This window comes from Ptychodera flava, chromosome 4 (assembly GCF_041260155.1).
Source record: "Ptychodera flava strain L36383 chromosome 4, AS_Pfla_20210202, whole genome shotgun sequence".
In the NCBI taxonomy this organism is placed as follows: domain Eukaryota; kingdom Metazoa; phylum Hemichordata; class Enteropneusta; family Ptychoderidae; genus Ptychodera; species Ptychodera flava.
In genome coordinates, this window is record NC_091931.1 from 48603256 (window position 1) to 48624189 (window position 20934).

General features: G+C 35.5%; 1 protein-coding gene across 8 annotated transcripts in view; it reads right to left on the reverse strand.

Annotated features, from left to right (window-relative positions):
• The window catches only part of LOC139132031 (probable phospholipid-transporting ATPase IA), a 77811-nt gene extending 56980 nt beyond the window's left edge, over positions 1 to 20831 (reverse strand). For all 8 annotated transcript variants that reach the window (XR_011552241.1, XR_011552243.1, XR_011552244.1 and 5 more), the window contains exons 1-6: positions 20607 to 20831; positions 11714 to 11837; positions 8553 to 8652; positions 5739 to 5837; positions 5089 to 5134; positions 4839 to 4879 (exon numbers count right to left, since the gene is read on the reverse strand). Coding sequence is in view for 4 of the 8 variants with exons in the window: in XM_070698408.1 (XP_070554509.1) it covers positions 4839 to 4879; positions 5089 to 5134; positions 5739 to 5837; positions 8553 to 8652; positions 11714 to 11837; positions 20607 to 20664 (468 nt within the window). In the remaining 4 variants the exon portion in view is untranslated. The remainder of the gene's footprint in view (positions 1 to 4838; positions 4880 to 5088; positions 5135 to 5738; positions 5838 to 8552; positions 8653 to 11713; positions 11838 to 20606) is intronic.
• Positions 20832 to 20934: the final 103 nt, after the last annotated feature.

Sequence of the window (20934 nt, forward strand, 5' to 3'; positions counted from 1 at the left end):
TAGTAGAATGACTTGCCCTGTGCTTCGGTACGCCAGATCTGTGAAATCGCCGATATTTACTCCATGTTTATAGGCAATTTGGGGACTCCATATCGATAGTAGACGACACTAGAATGACTTGCCCTGTGCCTCGGCACGCAAGGTTTGTGAAATCGCCGATATTTACCAGATATTTATCGGTGATTTGGGGACTCTAATATCAACACTAGACGATACTAGATTCTGTCAAATCATGGGTAAATATCCGATATATATCGGAGATTACACCACCTTACAGTTCTGGTCAAACCCGACTTCCAAGGACTTACTCTAACTTCGATACTGGACGATACCGCTACTAGAGTTTGTCAAATCGCGGGTAAATATCCGATATATATCGAAGATTTCACCACCTTACTGTTCTGGTCAAACCCGACTCCCAAGGACTGACTCTGACTGCGACACTAGGCGATACTAGATTCTGTCTAATCGCGGGTAAATATCCTATATCGGAGATTTCACCACCTAATAGATCTAGCCGAGCCAATCTAACTTCGATATTGTATAGTCTATTAGCCGTAACTATCGGATATCATATAAAAGTGCAATGTCGCTGTGTCCTCCCCCTAACAGCCGGTTATAGACCAGTGCTAGAACTTGAACGCACCAGAGTTGTCGACAACATAACAAGTTTTACTAAAGGCGGCAGCCAAGGAAACACGAAATCATATAAGAAAACTTCTTGATGACAATGTATCAGTGCAACGGGTGTCGATCATTCCGATGTGATGATGTGATCGTTGACCCACCCAACGGGTTGGAGTCACTGAACTTTTTCGAAGAGGCTGTTCAAGTTACGGATAAGTTTGGAAATCCGTGTTTGGCTGTAGGTGCCTGTGTGATTATGGATAATTGCGGTTTCCACCACGCGTGATATATTGATCAAAATCTCCAACGACTATTGCAGAAAGTCTACGTGACTTTGGAAAGTTAGGTCACGGCAAAAGCATACGTCTTTTTTACAATGTAGAGCGAGTAAGGCACTCCTGAACAGCGAAATGTTGGTGGTGTATTGCTGCCAAAAAGCAAATATCCCTACTGACGTTAGAAACTTGTGTGAATTGGCTCCTTAATGATGATGTCCCAAGAATTTTCAGTGTACTGTGACGTGATATCGTAAACAGGTTTTCAGAGTAGGCATTCGGCTCATCTGCCGAGTCGAAGTACTTCCGCATTCATGTCGTGCAAATGCGCAAGTCTTGTCGCGATATTTGAGCATTTAACTTGATCGTCAGTGAAACAAAAAGATGTTATTCCATATCAAAACATTATGTGTTTTATATTTTAGGGTTCTGTTTACGTAATAGACATGAACATTTGGATTTATGATCCGTGATTTCCGCGATCCGTGGCATGATTCATGCTGGCCGTGAATACGCACTGACGTTTTTGGTCATGACCCCTGCCCCAAGTGTCATCGATACGCTGTGCGCTGTCCGAGCATCGCTTGCTAAATTTATGGAGCTTGAAAATTTTGCTCTACCTGTAGGGAGTCACTTGAAAATTTAGTGGTCCTTTTATGTTTTATATTTTCCGATTCCAAGTTTTTTGTAGGTAATTTAATGAAAAATGAATACCATCTTTATGTCATTCAAATGTTGTAATGTTAGTAATAATTTAACAGAATCTACAACCATTTTGTCACATTCCATGACTTTTATCTCGAAAAAATCTAAACATGTGTGATTGCCGTAAAAAAATCAAACATGAGCCTAGTAACAGGGCAGAAGCTGCAACCGTTGATGATTTTTGCAATAACTATCCAATATATCTCCCTTCAGCAGCTCAAACACACAATGTTCAGTTTGTCGACAAAGCCTGTATATATAAAATTGTATTAGGTGATAGTTTAATTAGAGTCCAGACTGACAGTCAGTTGTCAGCACTGATGCATGGTACACATACACAGGCTGTGCTAGCAAGCTGAATACTGGACAGTTCAACACGCTGTTGAGAGTAGAACAAGAACACAGTTGTATAATAAACTGAACAAAAATATTGTCAAAATTATCAAAGTTAATACAGTTACTGCCTATTGGCAACTGTCACTATCAGATACCGCCCTGCTACTGTAGTGTCACTGTTACTGCATACGTGAGCAGTGACAGAGATAGCTCTGACTCTGATATACATGGTAGTTGAAGAAGAGTTTGTGTCAAATGACGCTCATGATAGTGAAACATTACCTAAACAAGATCAGGCCAGAGAGCAACACAAGGAAGAACACATGGAAATTTTTGAATTCTGGCATATGAGAATAATCAAATATTAAAGACAAAAGATGGGATCACCATGCTTGATTTTCTAAATACGATATCTCTCTTCGACAAATGATCACTGATGGCATCGGTGACATGGGGCCTTAGTTAGTGACCACTACCTACCTGACTTACAGATTGATATATGGCGGGTGCCACATGTGGGGCAGGATGCGCTTACTATTTTCGAAACACCTGACATCACTTCTTGGTCTTTTGGCCAGAGGTCCATATATCTTTCTTTCATGAATTTGACTTTGTTTGTGTACCGTCTATTTACTGTCTGTTCTGTGCTGTTTTGTGTCTATGTTTACAACTATTGTCTTACAAATTTTGACCTAGTGTTATTGGATTATGGATTGGTATGATTGCGATTATTTTTTTTTTTCACAGTCTTGTCATAAAATTATACAAAAGTAAAACTTTGAACAGTAAAGATGAAATGAAAAAAATATATGACTAAATGGAATTATTTATTTTTTGACCAAATTTGCATTTATTTCGGCCTAAATTTCAGAGATGAATACATTCATTTCATGGAATATTTTAACCGTCCAGTATTGTCAATTTTGAGTAGCATCTAATTCATATATGTCTTGTACTTTTGAAACAAATTTTTGGTAGGTAACCGTGCTCAGTTTAAGACGCCATATTTGATTTCGCGAAAATCGCAATTTATCTCTAAAAATCTTCTTCTCCAGAACCAAAACACTGATGGAAGTGAAATTCCACTTTTGTCATTCTTAGTGAGAGCTCTTTCAAGTTTGTGAAAGGCAATTGGATCGGTCACATGGTTTTGTCCCCATATCGTATTTTGTATGAAACAGACAAACATGAGATGATGTTCAAAATTCTTCTTTACAAGAACTTGACTGTTTTCAAGTTAAAATTTTGCACATAATATAATCAGTGCAAGAATTGGACACCATGTTAATCGCTTGGGCCCCGCCAACGCTGCTTGCAGCTTTAATTTTTATTCTGATTTGGTAAAAAGTATGATTGAAAGTTTCATTTAGGAAAGTTGAGCAAAAGTTTAAGCCTTTCACTTTCGGAGTGAGTACTACCCTAATAATGATAATATTACTAATACTTTGTTGCTAAATACATTAAAATAAAATGGAAATTGAATATGAAAACCAGAAAAAAAACTAAAATATTATAATAACACTGAGACTTAAAAAGGCAAGAGATTAAGAAAATGAACAGCAGAATATGACATGAAAATCATCAAAGGGTGAGACAAGAAAGAAAATCATAAACAATAGATGCTACGAAGGCATTAAAAAAACAACTATACATGCTGTTTAAATAAAACAAACCAAGAATTTGCTTCTTCACAATTGCAGGTATGTCTCAAACATACAGAAGCAAATTCTCTGAATGTTGCTGCATAATTCTATTTTCTCCATGGAAAACGCAGAGAGAAAATAAACTGAACATATTCAGCAGTTTCATATAGAGACACAGATTTTACCATACATTGGAGAAATCATCATGCATGATAATTTTCAGCATGTGTCATGTTCATGCTTGCCTTTCTTCCTAAGTGGAAAGAAGCTTTACGTAGCAGCTTAGTCACTTACTTAATATAGCATGAAAGAAACTCACATAACTGAATAAAATACCGCAATTATACGGTGTCGCTCACATTTGATCAAAATTGGTATATACCAGTATGGGTACCAAAGATCAACAATAAATGTTGTTTCTATCTGTTCAGTGCAGGAAAATTCTACGTTGATGTTATGACAATGATTTCTGCACAGTACAACCAGAAAAAAAATACTGCAATTATACGGTGTCGCTCAAATTTGATCAGAATTGGTACATACCAGTGTGGGTTAACAAAGATCAACATTAAATGTTGTTTCTATCTGTTCAGCGCAGGAAAATTCTACGTTGATGTTATGACAATGATTTCTGCACAGTACAACCAGAAAAACAACAAGAATGACAAAAGTAATTAAGGTCTGAAATTTTAGGTACTGGAGGTCAACTTTAGCAACATGCATAGCTGAAAGGCAGCTAGCCCCTCTTAGTTTGACCATAGACGCTCTTCCTCCCCTCTACTGACGGTCTTCCTCCCCTCTACTGTCTATGGTTTGGAGAGTTCTGTTAATATGTAACAGTTCATAAACAACTCCCCTCTACTGACGGTCTTCTTCCCCTCTACTGTCTATGGTTTGGGCAGTTCTGTTAATATGTAACAGTTCATAAAGGATGACAGGAAATGACTAAAGGTAAGTGGAGTTTGCCTGTCACTCCTGCACACATGCAGAAATTCCCTTTTTCTTACCTCATTTGCACATTTTTGACACTTATGTGTTCATTTAAACAAATTCACATCTCAACCCCTACATCTACCTGTACACCAAATACTGAGACGGTAGCTTTGGCAGTATGGGAGCCTTTGTGTGCGACGGACATACATCCGCACATACCCACAAATATACAGACATGCAAATCAATTCAGCTTATACGATAACCTCACATTGGTATACAAAATGTGAGTAAAAATAAATCAGGGAGGAGTTTCTTTACCTCTTTCCATTTTAGTGTCACCCAGATACCTCCTCTCAAAACTGAAATGATGAAGAAAGAAATGACGATGATGGATTGACCATATTCAAACTGAATATAGATAATTCATTCAATTAACATACATCATTATAAAAGAGTTCAATTTTCACACCTTAGTAAATTGCATGTTACTTCCTACAGGCCTAACGATAGGTACATAGCATTGGTCTTAGAGCAGTTTACCGGTATATCTATGCAAATCTTAACCTACCTAGAATTTTTCTATTATTCGTCTCATCATCTGCTCTGTGTCTCTTCTGCAATGAAATGGAAATTCATGAAGCAGTGGGTAAAGTCAAATGAAATTCTCTGACATCCATTATCAGAAAATGTACACACTGAATATACAATTTAACCCTTTGAGTGCTGTAAGTTTTCCCACCATAATTTTAGTGCAACATTTTACCAATTGTTATGAATATTTCTGTCACTTTTTTGATAATTTTGGTCCAAACAGATATTATATTCCATTGGCTACAGTTTTTGATCAAAATTTTGGCAAAAATCTGAAAAAATGTGACTAGGGTAAATTTTATAAAGGCGACACAAATTGACTTGGGCGCTGTAATATCTCTTGGGTTGAAATAGAGCATCTGGTGAATTCCTATCAATTACACTGGACTTGACAACAGCACAAAGGAAAGTGAGTGACAGGCCAAATTGGAAATACATTTGATATTTACTTTTGTATGCACATTCTGTCTCAAACATGTCAATTATTCGACTAAGTCCCTATGGATTTTAAATTGGAATTTATTCCATGCCCTGGATAAGTAGTTTTGATAGGTGCATAAATATCCCATTATGCAATTTTCTGAAAATAATACTGGATCAATTAAAGACATGATAAAAGATACTCACAAAATCTTCAATAATTTCTTTAACAGCTGATACAAACAAAATAAATAACAAAGGTACTAGCGTGGTGTATCTACCAGTTGGTGAAACAAGTGGAATTTGCTGCAAAAATAAATAAAATACACTTTTTGTAGATTTTTTACTGATAACAGTACAACGTACATGTACTGGTCATTTCAATGCACTCTGGTACAGATTCCATTAGATTCAGTGACACCTGTTGAAGTACATCCTATTTTCTGCTGCTACAAAACCACGACATTTGACCCTTCCCAACTCTTCATCGATACACATCAACGCATTATTGTTCAATCATGCCATTGAAAAGAATGGGTTTGGTCTGCATAGTGGCAGTTAAAGGGCAAAGTATGATCCGGGATAAGTACATGTCATGAATACCAACTCCTGGTTCCCTGCAATCAATGATCCATTTACTGACCTACCAGTGTAGGCAACATATTTTTCAATTTTACTTTCATTTTACCCCATTTTCAGATATTTTATTAATTAACTCATGTGTTAGCTGAAAATTGTTGTCATCAAAAAATGGAAAAATCAAGCTGCTGCTGCTATTTGTTTTCAAATCCTGTGAGAGTGAAGCCAAATGCATCAGATGTGTTTGATTACATGAGAGTATGTCGTCCATGATGTGTGTATTCTCTGGTGATTTTTGCAGGTAGCCAGCAGACATAGTGTGACAACATCACATTACTGATTAGTTACATATTCAAAGGAATGACTGGGTATCTTTACAGTTGTCATGGACAGAAAGCTGTCTCAAAATGAGCTGTACACAGGTATCAGTGGTGATCAAAATAATTTACATGCAAATGCTGTCCGACATTTTAAATTTTAAATTAAAGTGTGTTCTGCACTAATTACTGTATCTTCAGTCTTTTTTCTAATTTTTTAAAAACATATCAGGTATAAAATATCACATTACCTACTATATCATTGTTAAGAGCAAATAAAGAATGAAATATACTTTTTAATACGCACTTTTGTTTAAACATCAGTATGAAATATGTTTTATAATCGCGATATGTACATATTTGTACTGGATCCTTAGTTTATTTCGACAGTGGTTTCAAGCATTTTTCATTTAAAACATGGGGCCTAGGTGCATGTTATAGTCTTTAGACAAATATGCATGACAATAAACCCATCAAAAAGTCATCTAGTTCAGAAAAATATGAGCCATGCTGTTATATGTGAAAAGGGTCAAAGGTCAGCCCTAAACTTGATAACAAATTATGACCCAATGGTTGTCCATGGCTGATACGGTCCAAATCACTAAGACCTACCTAGAATTAGATGTACATAACATAAGTGGTACATAAAACAAAATAATTTGATCTGTATCATTGGCACAATATCAGGCAATCCCCGTTCCACATGTCTTTTTGTCTATCACACTGGAATTCAAATTTGGGTCATTGGTTAAAACTGATCATAAAGTTGATTTGGTTTTGTTACGCGCACTACATATTTACTTTGTCACATATCTGACAAGTGGTTTGTTGCCTGCAACTGTACACACATATTTTGCCAAACTGACTGTACACACATATTTTGCATAACTGAGCCGTGGAAATTTTTGCCCATTTGACCATGTTTAAGAAAAAGTTGCTGAACGGCTCTTCAGTATTCTCTGTCTACAGTCAATGGCACACAGCATACAGCTATGGCATAGTTTCCCACCCCTTTCGATAAAGATGAAAACGTACGGCATATATGAAAAAGCCAGATATGAGTCCGCTGGACCTATGGTAACAGGTTAAAATCCAACTTGCTTAACAGTATGTGAGACATTTGAAGCATACATAATAAGATGAACACAGCACTGGTGACATCTTTTGCTTCATGAATCAAAAGTACAAGAGACAGCTACATGTAGGTCACCCTGAACAACCCCAGACGGGTCTTTCAAGACTCCATTGTGCCATCAGTCACATGACTACTCTATGCAATACAATATAACTTGGAGATATTGTGAGCAGATTGTGGTGCCATATATGGTTGTGTGTTTTAGACATGTGAGATGATGTCAGATTTGTACAACTGAGACTAAGTAAGTTATGCTGTAAGAAATGTGACACACATGGAGTGCTTTATTGTGAAAGAGAGCATGTCTCTACCTGTTGATAGTTGATTTTAATACAAACCCTCATTGAAACGACTCCCCCATTTTCATGCTTTGAATTTCCATATAACTGAATCAGTCTAAAAGCTGTCAGGAAGTCCTAAATTCTGTGTTACACAACCATATTGAAGGGAAAAGTTACTCGGCTCAGTTTGTATTGTTTGCTCTAGTTCATTTTTCACCCTAAAATATCATAATTTTGTTGGTTTTATTCACTTTCACTTTAACTGGCTTGTTGTCAAGTCATAAGCCTGACTAAACCCACAAAGTGACGTACTTATTTACTTGTAACACTGTCAGCTTTCCTTCAGCATAGATGAATGATCTCTGCCACATTGAGCAGCATGGCTTCCAAATATTTAGAATTGCACTTTTTTACAACAATAGAAAATTTGAAATAAAAACTTTTGCAAGATGCTCAACCAACTTTGTTTCTGTACCTAACCTGATATATGGCCATGTCTGGGCTATATGGACGCGTCAAGTGGCATAGTATATTGTGATGCTGGTGAGCTAGTAGGAGATGTCACATACGCTAGTTTTTGAGTTTGAGCTTGCACACGGTTCAGTAGCCAGTGAGTGAAAGTGAATGATACCAACGCATATATCTTTGTTATAGCCATGGTTTTTAATATTCAAATTGAAGATTTACTGACATAAACACATTGACATACCTGTATGAGAGTTATGCACAAGAAGAACAGGTTGGAATATTTCCTGAACTGCTCAAACAGAAACTTTGGTAGAAATGTCAGAAAGTTGTACTTGGCTGTGCTGTTGGAGAAAACACAATGAAAGTTACAAACTTGAACTTGCTGTTACTCTCTGTACAACAATGCCTACGAAAGAAAATCTGAGGTTTAACCTAAAATTACGGCTGAAAGAAGGACCTCTCCCTGTTGTGTGGGATGTTAGAGTTCATGAATTGATAAACATATCTGAAATAAGTGTGATCTCTGAATGATAGTTTGAAACAAAATTAAAATCCTGCATTAAATTTGATGTTTATGTGCACCACAGTGAGTTATGTTTAAAGCTCAAACTACCTGACTTTTGTAATTTGAGTCACAACAAATATCACTGTAACTATGTTATAATAAGTTCATGAGTTCTGAATGGAATTACTGTGGTTGTCAATATTCATTGCCATGGCATACATAATTGTTACCAGTAATTAAATGGCAAGGAATACAACACCATTTTGTTCCTTTTGAAGGGTGTACCATAGTTGCAATGACTTTTAGTCTCACGATCTGGGGTGCCATGGCCACAGCTATTTGGGACATGCCCACACACGCAAACTCTTTCATAAGGAAACAATTGATATTTATGTCATTTGTAATAATTTATTTCCAATAACTGAAATGATGACAAGTAGCAATCTAATCTGTGCGATTGCAGTTTGGTATGTTACACTTTGGTGTATTACTATTCATTGGAGTTTGTTGTTCATAACTAGATATGTTGCATAACATGTATTGATAGGGGGATTTGATTCCAGGGGTTTAAATTGAATTACTAATAACAACAATATAAGAATGCATATTTCTATAATGATATGGCTACAGATATGCTTTGGGATGTAAAAACTGTTGTTATTAAAATTTCAGGAAGCTATATAATATCTGATTATACCATAAATGGTGTCACTGGAAATCAGCTGATATAAAAACCTGAATTTTAATAACATTGGATTGGATTTCATGGGCAGAGTAAAAAAAGAGAAACATAGGGCCAAAGTCCCTGAAGCTACTATAGACATGGATAAAAATTAAGTATTTCCTGACTGTATGAAATTATCTCACTGAGGTCATCCTAGGGACCTGTAAACCAAATATTAAAGCTGTCTGACCAGCGGTTTTGAAAAAACAAGAGACCCAACAGTTGACAGAGCTCTGCTGTGTTATGTAGAGAATAACTTTTTGTGACACATGTATTGATGATGAGGGTGGATATCTTTGATAGCTCATTTCAGGATGGTCTGACCAAAAATGGCAAAATTAGCTGCAAAAATACAAAATTGAAGATTTCATCTTAATTTCAATATATTACATTAAGATAAAGCCTAGGAATCTGTATACCAAATATCAAAGCTATCAGATGAGTAACTTTTGAGAAACAAATATTTTGACCAAAAAAGGCAAAAATTGACCCAAAAATACAAAAATTGAAGATTTCATCAAATTTCAATATATCACACCAAGATAACCCCTAGGAACCTGTATACCAAATATCAAAGCTGTCAGATGAGCGGTTTTGATGAAATAAAGTTTTGACCAAAAATGACCAAAAAAATCCTTAAAAATACAGATTTGCATAGTTCATCACAACTTGAACAAATCTAAGTTGGGTTATCCCTAGGGACCTGTATACCAAATCACAAAGCTATCTGACCAGCGGTTATGAAGAAGAAGATTTTTTTACCAAAAACACTTGCATATTTTCAACAATATCAAAAATTTAAAAAAAATAGTTTCTCATAATCATATTTTTCATCTACACAACAAATATCAAATCAGTAAGTACTGTGGTTCTCAAGATATTTGAGTGGACAGACGCATCACAAACGGACATACATACATACATACATACATACATACATACATACATACAGACTGACGCCGGACGCCAGACGGATACCCATCCCAATAGCTTCTATAGACTATAGTCTATAGTAGCTAAAAATCATAACCATGACATGACTTAAGAGAGTAAAATAAGAGTATAATAATATACAATGATATACACATATACTGTACTCTTTTCCCTTTGAACCTTTGTAGTCAATTCTATTGCTAAATTGTATCGCCCTTTTTTCATCTTATTATTTACATATTTATATTTACTTATCATATATAGATATATATATATATACTTATACATATATATTTACAATGTATATGTTGTTCTTATTATCTAAGTATGCTATGCACTTTAACAGATTTTCATTATGTAACCATGGCAACATGCAGAAGCATATATTGAAAGCATATTAAATGCCATATGTCTGATAAGAAAAGTGTATCCAAATATATCCCTTTGAAACTAAAATTGGTTAATGTCTCCAAGGGGTAATTACTAATTATACCTTCTTTAATATTGTCATAAATCAACAGATATACAAGTCAGAAATTGCTAGTAGTATTTGCCACACTATCCTCATATTTTTGACTAAATGCTGCTCTGATATACATAGTATACAAGTAATTTGCATATCAGAATGTTGTACACTGAGAATGAGATATCACAACACGTTAATTTAGAGATTTCTGCAGATTCTAATCAAGATCAAAGACGAATGTGATTCATTATAGCATAGAGTAACTAGGGTTAGCTTTAGATGGTGTCTGACTTACTTTGCAGAAATGAAACTTTGTAAAATCTTGAAACAGAAAGAGTTTGACTTTTATAACCCTTTGGACACGCCCACTTTCCCTCTATTTTGTACATTCATCAACTAGACCATGAATGACTGTGGCATTGAAAGTTCTGGTTTAATAGTTGGCCGTGTGTGATAGTTTCAAAATTTGGCAACAGAGGTTTTACACTGTGATTGTAAAGTATCATTTACATGCAAATCTGGTTGTTGCACAAAATGAAAACATAAAGAATCAGGACAAAGCTCTTTACCATGGTAACATCTGGTTGTAAGTTCCTTGTTTTTCATATTTGTAGGTGTGTTGAGTGTATTATATCTAATGAGTTGTCATCTTTCTAACTAATTTCTATGTAATGCAGAATTGTGAGAAAAAAGATCAGTGACGGTAAAATTAACAAACAATGAGATGACATGGTTGTGACAGTGTGTCATATAACTGCATGACAGAATACCTACCTGACAGCATTGGACACATATTTCACAGACTGTGCTCTGTAATTTAGATAGATGGACCTGACTTCAGCTTCATCAGCCGGTTCAGTGGCCCCGGAGCCAGCATCTTCCTGTGGTGGTTGCTCTTCTGTCAAATACATAGTTAATTTCATTAAATAAAATGCACAAACCAGTTGTTCTTGCAAATGAGGCTTAGCAACCCTAGCCAACAGAATGCTAACTACATTTTGAAATATCATAAAACTTCGGTTTCACCTTATGCCTTGAAGTTGACAGATCAGAATTAGTTAAAAAAGACTTAAAATAAGAACTGAGAATGGAAAAATTTGTTAATGGGTGGAAAACATCATTTTTTTACTATTCACATATCTGGTACTGTGTTGCAGATTTACCTTTCTAATCTGGGAGATTATTTTCACATCAATAAAATTAATAATTCAAAGTAAAAATATGTTAATTTCAAATAGTTATCTTGGTTGTAGTTAAGAGATGGTATAAAACTTGAAAAATACAATCATCTACTTGAACCACTCTCTTTCACACTCACTTGGAATTGGTCACTCAATGTGACAAACCACTCATATTTTATTGAACATGGATAAATATAATATGCAACATGGTGTCAGATACTTTCCATCAACATTTGAAGTTACCTACATCACAGACAGATTTATTATCAGTAGGTGTGCATTCTGGTAGAAATCAAAGAGAACAGAGCCAGATTGTGCTTCATGTGTGTGTGAGTTTTCAAAAAAAGGGAAATAAATGATTTTCTTGATTTACAAGTGAAATAGCATGACCATATGATTATTACTACTGGCCCTAAAAATAATGTACATGAGTTAGGTCTGCCACATTCATAGCTTATTCTGACAATATTTAGAAAAACCAATTATTGGTTGTAACCATGGTTCATACCATCCTGATCTAACGTCATAGTTGATTATAAGATTACAACATCAATTGTCTATTTCATGAGCAATGCAATTTAATCACTTACTTGAACAGTTTAACATGAACAGGTCAACAACCAAAATGGAAAATTAATATCATATTAACAAGATTCGGCTCACGAACTGTACCTTGTAGATATTTGTTATCATGGTTACAAAATGTAATTTAGCATTTTAATACTTCCCCTTGTGTAATGTGTACGCTGATCTCATCAAATTGTTGTTTTCTATTTGCAAAATACTGCAAATACTGTCAGGTTGAAGAATATTCTGATAAGAGATTTTTGCAAGATGTCTACAGATTACAAAAGCATCGTAAAGATGAATAAAATATATTCTGTCTTTTTCATGCATTATATTTGTGATATTTTCTTCATAAATTTGTAACAAGCTCATCAATAATTTGCTCATTATTGGCTCATTATAAATTTAATAAAACATCATTAAGTCTGATAATCAATGGACATTACTTTATCTGCATACAATTATGTATCTAGTTGTGACATACTGCAGACAGTATTCAGACATGCAATGTAATTCATGAAAAATGTAGCAATGCATGGCATACGATTGAATCTTTGAAAACGATGGATATCTATGAATTTCAACAAAAAACAACCCTGCTTTTGACTGAAAAGAAATAATTGCAAACAAATGAATGATAAAGAGGAAAAGGTCATGAAAAAAGAAAATTGTACAATATGCAAAAACACTGTATACTCATGATTTTCCCAGTATCTACTTTTCAGTATAATCTTGACTGTCAGATATCACCCTGCCTGCGTGAAAAGGACTGTATTCAATTGAAACATTTTACATTGAATTGTTAATCTCCATGCAAACAACTGCTGCACAAATATGTGCTCTTAGTATTTACACACATACATCACATTTTTAATAGGCACATGTGTTGAATTCTTGCATCAAATTTATTTTTCCCTAATTGAAATTTTTGTTTTCTCTAAGAATAATATGAGGTTTGTACAGACAAGGTGTTGGCATAATTATCTTATGCAAGTTAATTAGCATTTGTGTTTAAGATGTAAAATTCAGAAAATTTCTACAGTGTTTGACTACAGTGTTTGATGAGTGTAAAGAGATGAGTGTTGATGACACTGTTAAGCGTTTCAAGTGTGACAGTCAATATTGAAAGACACCCATGATTTTGAGTGGTTTTCAATCAAACACTGTATCGCTATAACTGATCTTTTGTTTGATGGATTTAAAGCATATTTCAAATTTTACGGAAATACTGACAGAATTGAAACAGCTGCATGCTGAGATGTGAAAACATGTATCAGGTCATTGGTGTCACATCTACTCTCTGATTTTATTGACCCAATTTCCCTATTACTATTCTCATATCATATCAGCTGCTACAGTCTTGATGATTCGCTAATTTTCTATTTATAAAGGCAGTAATTTTTACCATTAACATAGGGAGCTGCCTTATCATGATTCAAAGTGTGACACAAAATATTGACTGCTTCTAAATTGTTGAAACTATGTCTGACCTTTCCTTGAATTGACCTAGCTCGCATCATATGTTTGATGCAAATCTCACACAGAACCAGTGTTCCAGGTTACAGGTTGTCATTATTATAACACCTGACAACTATTGTTATAATTATAGTTTTTTTTAGCGACAAAAGCCTGTTATTGGACGCTTCACCCACAGACTTATAAAGATTAACAGTGTACTGATGACAGTTGGCTCATCAATCTTAGTCCAACATGATGGATGTAGTCAATTATGAACCGTGTTGTCTCACACTCACAGCAACATGGTGTTCAGTTTTGTAATGTGACACTCTGTGAGACTGCAAAGCAAAGATTTGATACCACAACTCACAGTAAATAATGCCAAAATATCAGTTCCTACCAAAGACAGAAACTGCATACTAATTAACAGCTGACACAAACAGAAAGTGTAATATCTATGTGAACAGCCTGGACACATAGCTGTTTTATTTTCCTATTTCAATATAGCTTTTGTTGCATATGTATGTGCATGTGGGTTAATAAACATGTTGATACATGTATCTACGTCATTTTCTGGGTTTGAAACATCTCATTAGACCATTATTTTCATTTATGTTTTTCTGTTGATGATGAAAACCCATGACAAAATAAGATTGTTGATCTCATGCAGAGTTTTGATGCCTCATGTATAAAATGATTTACAAGAGCAATGATGAGGGGGAGCACACCTGAAATGATGATGCACTAAAGTGCGCCTTGGGGACAAATATTCAGACTCTCAAACTTTTTCAATTCTTTTCTGATATACCACTTGTGGGGATTCATTTTAAAGCTCTTGGTGTGAGAAAACTTTTCACTGGCTTAGTTTTTCAAAAATCAAAAATTTTATTTTTTCTCCATAGAGTTAACACAGGATGCAGGCCATTTTGAATTTCAAAATATCGGTAAATCTTGAGTAATTTGTTTATCTAGTACCAAAATTTGAGTTTTATTCTTGATTTTGAAAGAGAAAGATTGAAATATTTGAGGAAAATATGAGCAAAAGTTTAAGTCTTTGACTTTTGAGGTGCATATTACCTTAACTGATCACCCAAACTGATGATATTCTAGCATTGGAGGGGAACACACACAATGATGAAAAACAGGTAATAGTTGCAAAACTGAAATGACCTAATGATGCTTTACTGTGCAGAGCTTTAAACTCAAAGGTTAAACAGAAATTCTGTGAAAACTGCATAATGGAAGTAACGACCAAGATATTACTTTTTATGAATGAATAGACAGAATTGAAAATTGATAGAAATGTAAACAGAAACCAATCTTATAATAGCATTTGAAGGCCTAGGGTAGCATTAGAGTAGAAACAGCACAGCAATTATAACCCAAAGAGACAGAAAATATTCACTGTAAATCTGGTACAATTCTGTACAATCAGGCAATTCTGAAAACTTCTGTGAAATCAAACAATGGATCATGACAGGACCAGCAGTTTATTAGCACAGTGTTGTTTTCTGATTATCACCAGTATGCAAAATGAACCATGATCTGAAAATCATGAGAGAGACATATTGCCAGGTGCAAATCATCATATACCAATCAAAGTTGAAACACTCATTCCCATAATGCAAAATACCAAATACCTGGGCTCACTATATTACTGAATTAGTCATCTATTCCGTATGATATACTGCCATCAAAGATTGAAAACCATATGAAACCATGAGATATAACAACACTGACTTATCCAACTTCACTTCCGATACTCAGTGATATTTATGACCAATCCTGTGGATGACATACACACCATGGTGCTGCACTCCCATTATTCTATGCATACTGACTGTGTCATTCACATTATCTCTAACATACTGTCAGGTATACAAACTAAAGATCAAAGAGCATTGGGCAAAGATTTTATCTGATCTCATACTTCTACAATGCAAAGGTAATACTTTAAGAGCACACAGTATGAAATCAGTCTTCCTCTTTCTCACAGTATTTCCCAATTACATCAGCATTTTCTAGGAAATTAAAGTATATTTACTGCTACTACTGCAATGCCAGTATTTCACATATATCAAGCTGCCTTACATATCTATGTTATTTCAGCAGTGCATGTTTCCATCCAATTTCCACTGCATTGAATGGCCGGAAATCGGGTGTTATTTGCAATTGTTCAACGACACAATACACAATTGTTAGCCATGAATACAAATCCATAATCTGATACAATGGCTGTCAGAATTAAACATGAGAGCGTGAAGAAAAGAAATTATGTAAGATGTGCCTCTCTCTCAATCTCTTTTGCCAAAGTCACATCAGAATAACAATTTTTTCTAGTTTTAGAATAATCCACTTTCTCTTGTGCACTGTACAATTATCAGTATACTAAACAATTTAATAGCACTGTATCTCCAGACACGTTTGAGGCACATCATTGGAAAATGATCAACATGTTTATAATTCAAAATGACATAAAAAACATACACTCTGTTTTTCAATTATCAATACATAGTGTGATGACAAAAATAATGGTATGAAAGTCACTATATACAAAAAACCCCAAATATTTAAATAAATAAATAAATGCATATACATAAGAAATAAAATGAAAATAAAGATATGCTTATACTGATGTTTTTTAAGATCAAAATGAATAAAACAAATGCAGTAATTATATTGATCATCACAGGGAAATATTGGAAAATGTCATTTTAAAACGCCATATATCCATGTCATGTGTGGTTCTCTCATCAATTTCCAACTAGAGAGGTGATTATTATTGTGTGATATGTGAGGGTACTCAGTATACAGTTTGTCTAGTGACCCTGTTGAAAGCAATATGGCAACCCATACGGCAACATCACTTCCAACACAGACAATCATTTCAAGAACACTATCGGCACGTCAGCATAATCTTGGCTGTTTTTATTGAATTAGTTTTCTAGGTGTCGCATGAAAATTAATGACTGCAGAAATTGCAAGTATGGAAATTGAAAAAGGTCAATTATTACTAAATTGCAAATGATGAAAAGCATGAAATTCTTGAACTTCGGGCAAAAGTGATTTTTAAATACAGTATTCAAAGTGTACTTTAAAAGACATCAAAAACATTGCAATCGTAAATTGTGAATACACTGTATGGACTGTAGTATTTGAAAATAGCTTGGTATATTTGCTACAACTCAAAAAGGGCACACAAGTCAATAACCTTTTATATGTGGTACGATACTGTAATAAGTATTACACACCCCTAATTTTTATAAATATCACAAAGCAACTTCCTTGTATGCTATACCACAGCTCCTGTGGGTGGAGGAACAGTGACTACACTATGGATCAGGACAGCATACCGTAGTATATACAGGGAAATGGTAGCTACTTTATTTGCCCTGGAGATAGATGAACTTTCACAATGCGAAAATCTGCGTGTCAATAACAGGGATTAGCAATTTAGCTTTATGGTACCACTGACCACTCTCTGTATAAAACAACTACACCATTCCGTTAACTCTCCGGCCCCTCCAATCACAGCAATGACGGCTAAAATACAATTCTAAATTAATTCATGTGAAACATGATGGTTATGCCTAGTCTTCTGCAGTGTTACAGCTAAATACCATATCTTTTTTTTTCTGCTTCTTTACATTGTAGACATTCATTCCAATGCATAAACCACTTCGGGGGAGTTCTAACAACATAAATTATGCATACATTCTGGTACACAGCTGTGTACATATGATTAATTTCTATCCTTCATTCCATCCTTCAACCATAATCATTCAAAAAAAAAAAGGAAAATTACCATTTGAATGATAAATAATCTTCTAACTTGTGATTTATCTGGAATTATTCATGTTTTTTAGGTTGATATTCATAAGAATTATGTTGTATGCAACAGTGTGCATATAAAATCAGGCCTCTGATACATCTGATGAAAATGTGTTTACTTTCACTTTTGTAATAGTGTTATATGACCTAATTATTACACAATTATTTATTTTATTAGGTGTCTGATTAAATTATTTTGACTTCTGGTAAATCACAGGAAACACAACACATTGTCTTACTTGGATTTAAATGGAAGCAAGTTCATTTTGTTTGTGAAAGACTGTGGTTATAACAAATATGTTTGGTACTAGTCCTACTGTAACTAGCCAAAAAATTTTAAGCTGAACTACAAATGTGGTATACATTTAAAAGAACGATTGCATAAAGAAATTTTAGGATACAGTGGTGTTGATTAGTAGCTCAACTTATAACCAGAGATCATTTTTTCATCGAAAATGCTCTGCTATCTCGTTATAATCTGTGCTGCCAGCAATGGTTTGATACAGAAAGAGGATATCCGCAATTACATTTGGTGTTTACTCATGTTACATATTGACCTGCTACGTCAGAGGGAAGTTCACGCCCAAGCTATGGGTTCTACTTGGAATGACAATTTCTAAGTTACAATAACTATGCCAGTGTTTTAAACATTATGTAAAGTGCTAGCTGTACTGGAACTTGTAAGGAATTTATGGTATGTAAGTATGTATGTATGTATGTATGTATGTATGTATGTATGTATGTATGTATGTACACAATGGCAAATGCTTGGCAGAATATAAATCACTTTTTTTTAGTTGAGGTAAGCTTGGCAAAATTTCACTTACAGAGGGTTGCACTCAAGGCAAAACAAGCAAACTTATTGATTTTAAAATAGTATCTACATTTTTATTTGTTTATCATTTTTATATTTTCAATAGTTTTGTTGATGTTAGTGGCAAACGGAAAAGAATGAACTACATCGGTAATAGCCACACTACTAAACACTGTCTTAAGATTCCGAGGTCTCCGCCCGGTCGAGGTCACACACATACACGTACACCTTCCGTAGAACTTAGTTTCTAAGTGATCACCGTCTTCTCGCCTTCACGTCTCTGTTACTTTCATTCAGTGAAATCTGGCATTTGATAGTTTCTACCACGAGTGAGTGTCCTTGACGTAAACATTGTTGATTGAAAAGCTACAGTTAGTTTCACATCACTTTTTGTGGTCATTTCAATAATGAGACGTGTGAACAGTAATCCATGTACACACAGTAAGAAGCTATGACCACAGTCGTTTGGAGAGCTATTCAGCGCTGGGACTATTCGCCCCATAGACGAGTGTGCAGAAGCGAGAAATACCCCAAGTCTGGAAACAGAATGGCTGTAAAAACCACGCCATGTCACATTCCGTGTCCGATTTCACTGTGAAAATTAACAAGTTCATCTATCATGCAACCGTCGATCGCTCCCTATCATTCTAAAATTTCATACCTGATACTTTATCTGATTCAAAAACGCTCGTTTCGTGTAATTTTCGGCCGAATTCGACGGACACCTCGCCAAAACCTGGGGGTGAGCAACATTCCGGTCACCTCTTGGGTCCCTCCACTTTACTGACGTTGGCGCCGCCTACCCATGAGGGATGACTGGAATGTTGCTCACGCTTATGTTTTGGCCAGGTTTATCTCGAACTCAGCCGAAAATCACAGGAAATGAGCATTTTGTAAGCAGATGAAGTATCAGGTATGAATTTTCGTGTGATTTTCGGCCGAGTTCAGAAGACACGTCGCCAAAACATAAGGCATGAACAACCTTCCAGTCACCCCTCATGGGTACGCGGCGCTAACGTCAGTAAAGTGGAGGTGCCCAACGTCCACTGTGAGGTGACCGGAATGTTGCTCACGCTTATGTTTTAGCCACGTGTCCGTCGAATTCGGCCGAAAATCACACGAAACGAGCGTTTGTGAAGCAAATCAAGTACCAGGTATGAATTTTGAGAATGCTAGGGAACGGTCGACGGTTACATGATAGATGAACTTGCTACTTTTCATGGTAAAATCGAACGTCGAAGATGACATGGTGGTACAATCCCTATACGAAATAGCCATTTCATTTCCAGACTTGGGGTATTTCTCGCTTCTGCACACTCGTCTATGGGGCGAATAGACCCAGCGCTGAATAGCTCTCCAAACGACTGTGCTATGACATTGTATTGTGCACTGGTCGTTGCTCGAACTCAGGTGAGTTTGAAAGACGGTATATGAAGCAAGAAGGTATTCAACAAGCACCTCAAGTCGAGCAGTCAACCACCGAACACGCCTACCAAATACAATAGGAACGAATAATTAACTATCACTTATACTATAGGGAGATAATGATAGCTAAAGGTATTATTCGTGCAGTTTTGAACGAAGACGTGCGTCTTTCTCCGTACTCAATCCAGTCGCGCTGTCAAGATCACATTTCTCATTCGGCGTCCCTTATCTGTACAGAATAGAATGGGTTGATTTTTCCGACATCAAATGACTCATTTCGATATGACACTTGCGCAAATGAAACGGACAAAATATCTCAAAAACCTTGAAAAGGGCCTCAATATACTCAGAGTCAGAGATATGGAGGACTTGTGAAGGTTTGTGTTCTCACCTGATCTCCTGCCTGTTATCGTTGAGATTCGATCCAAAATCGTCCTTACGAACGCCATTCCGACAGTAATTACAACACGATGTTATCATGCGTACTTATTCACAGCCTCACCTAAAAGTCAGCCGCATTGTTTACTATGAAGCAGAGCTCATTCAATAATTTTTAACCAAATTGTTAGCACTCCATATGGCAGGTAACTAGTGTATATATCTGTCATGTCCGTCTGCTATATTTATTAGCCACATGAATATTTATGAATGCATCCCTCTGTACGTCATGCGCAGTTCAAAACATCGAGGGCGCTGTTTCAAAGCGAACACCACGTGTG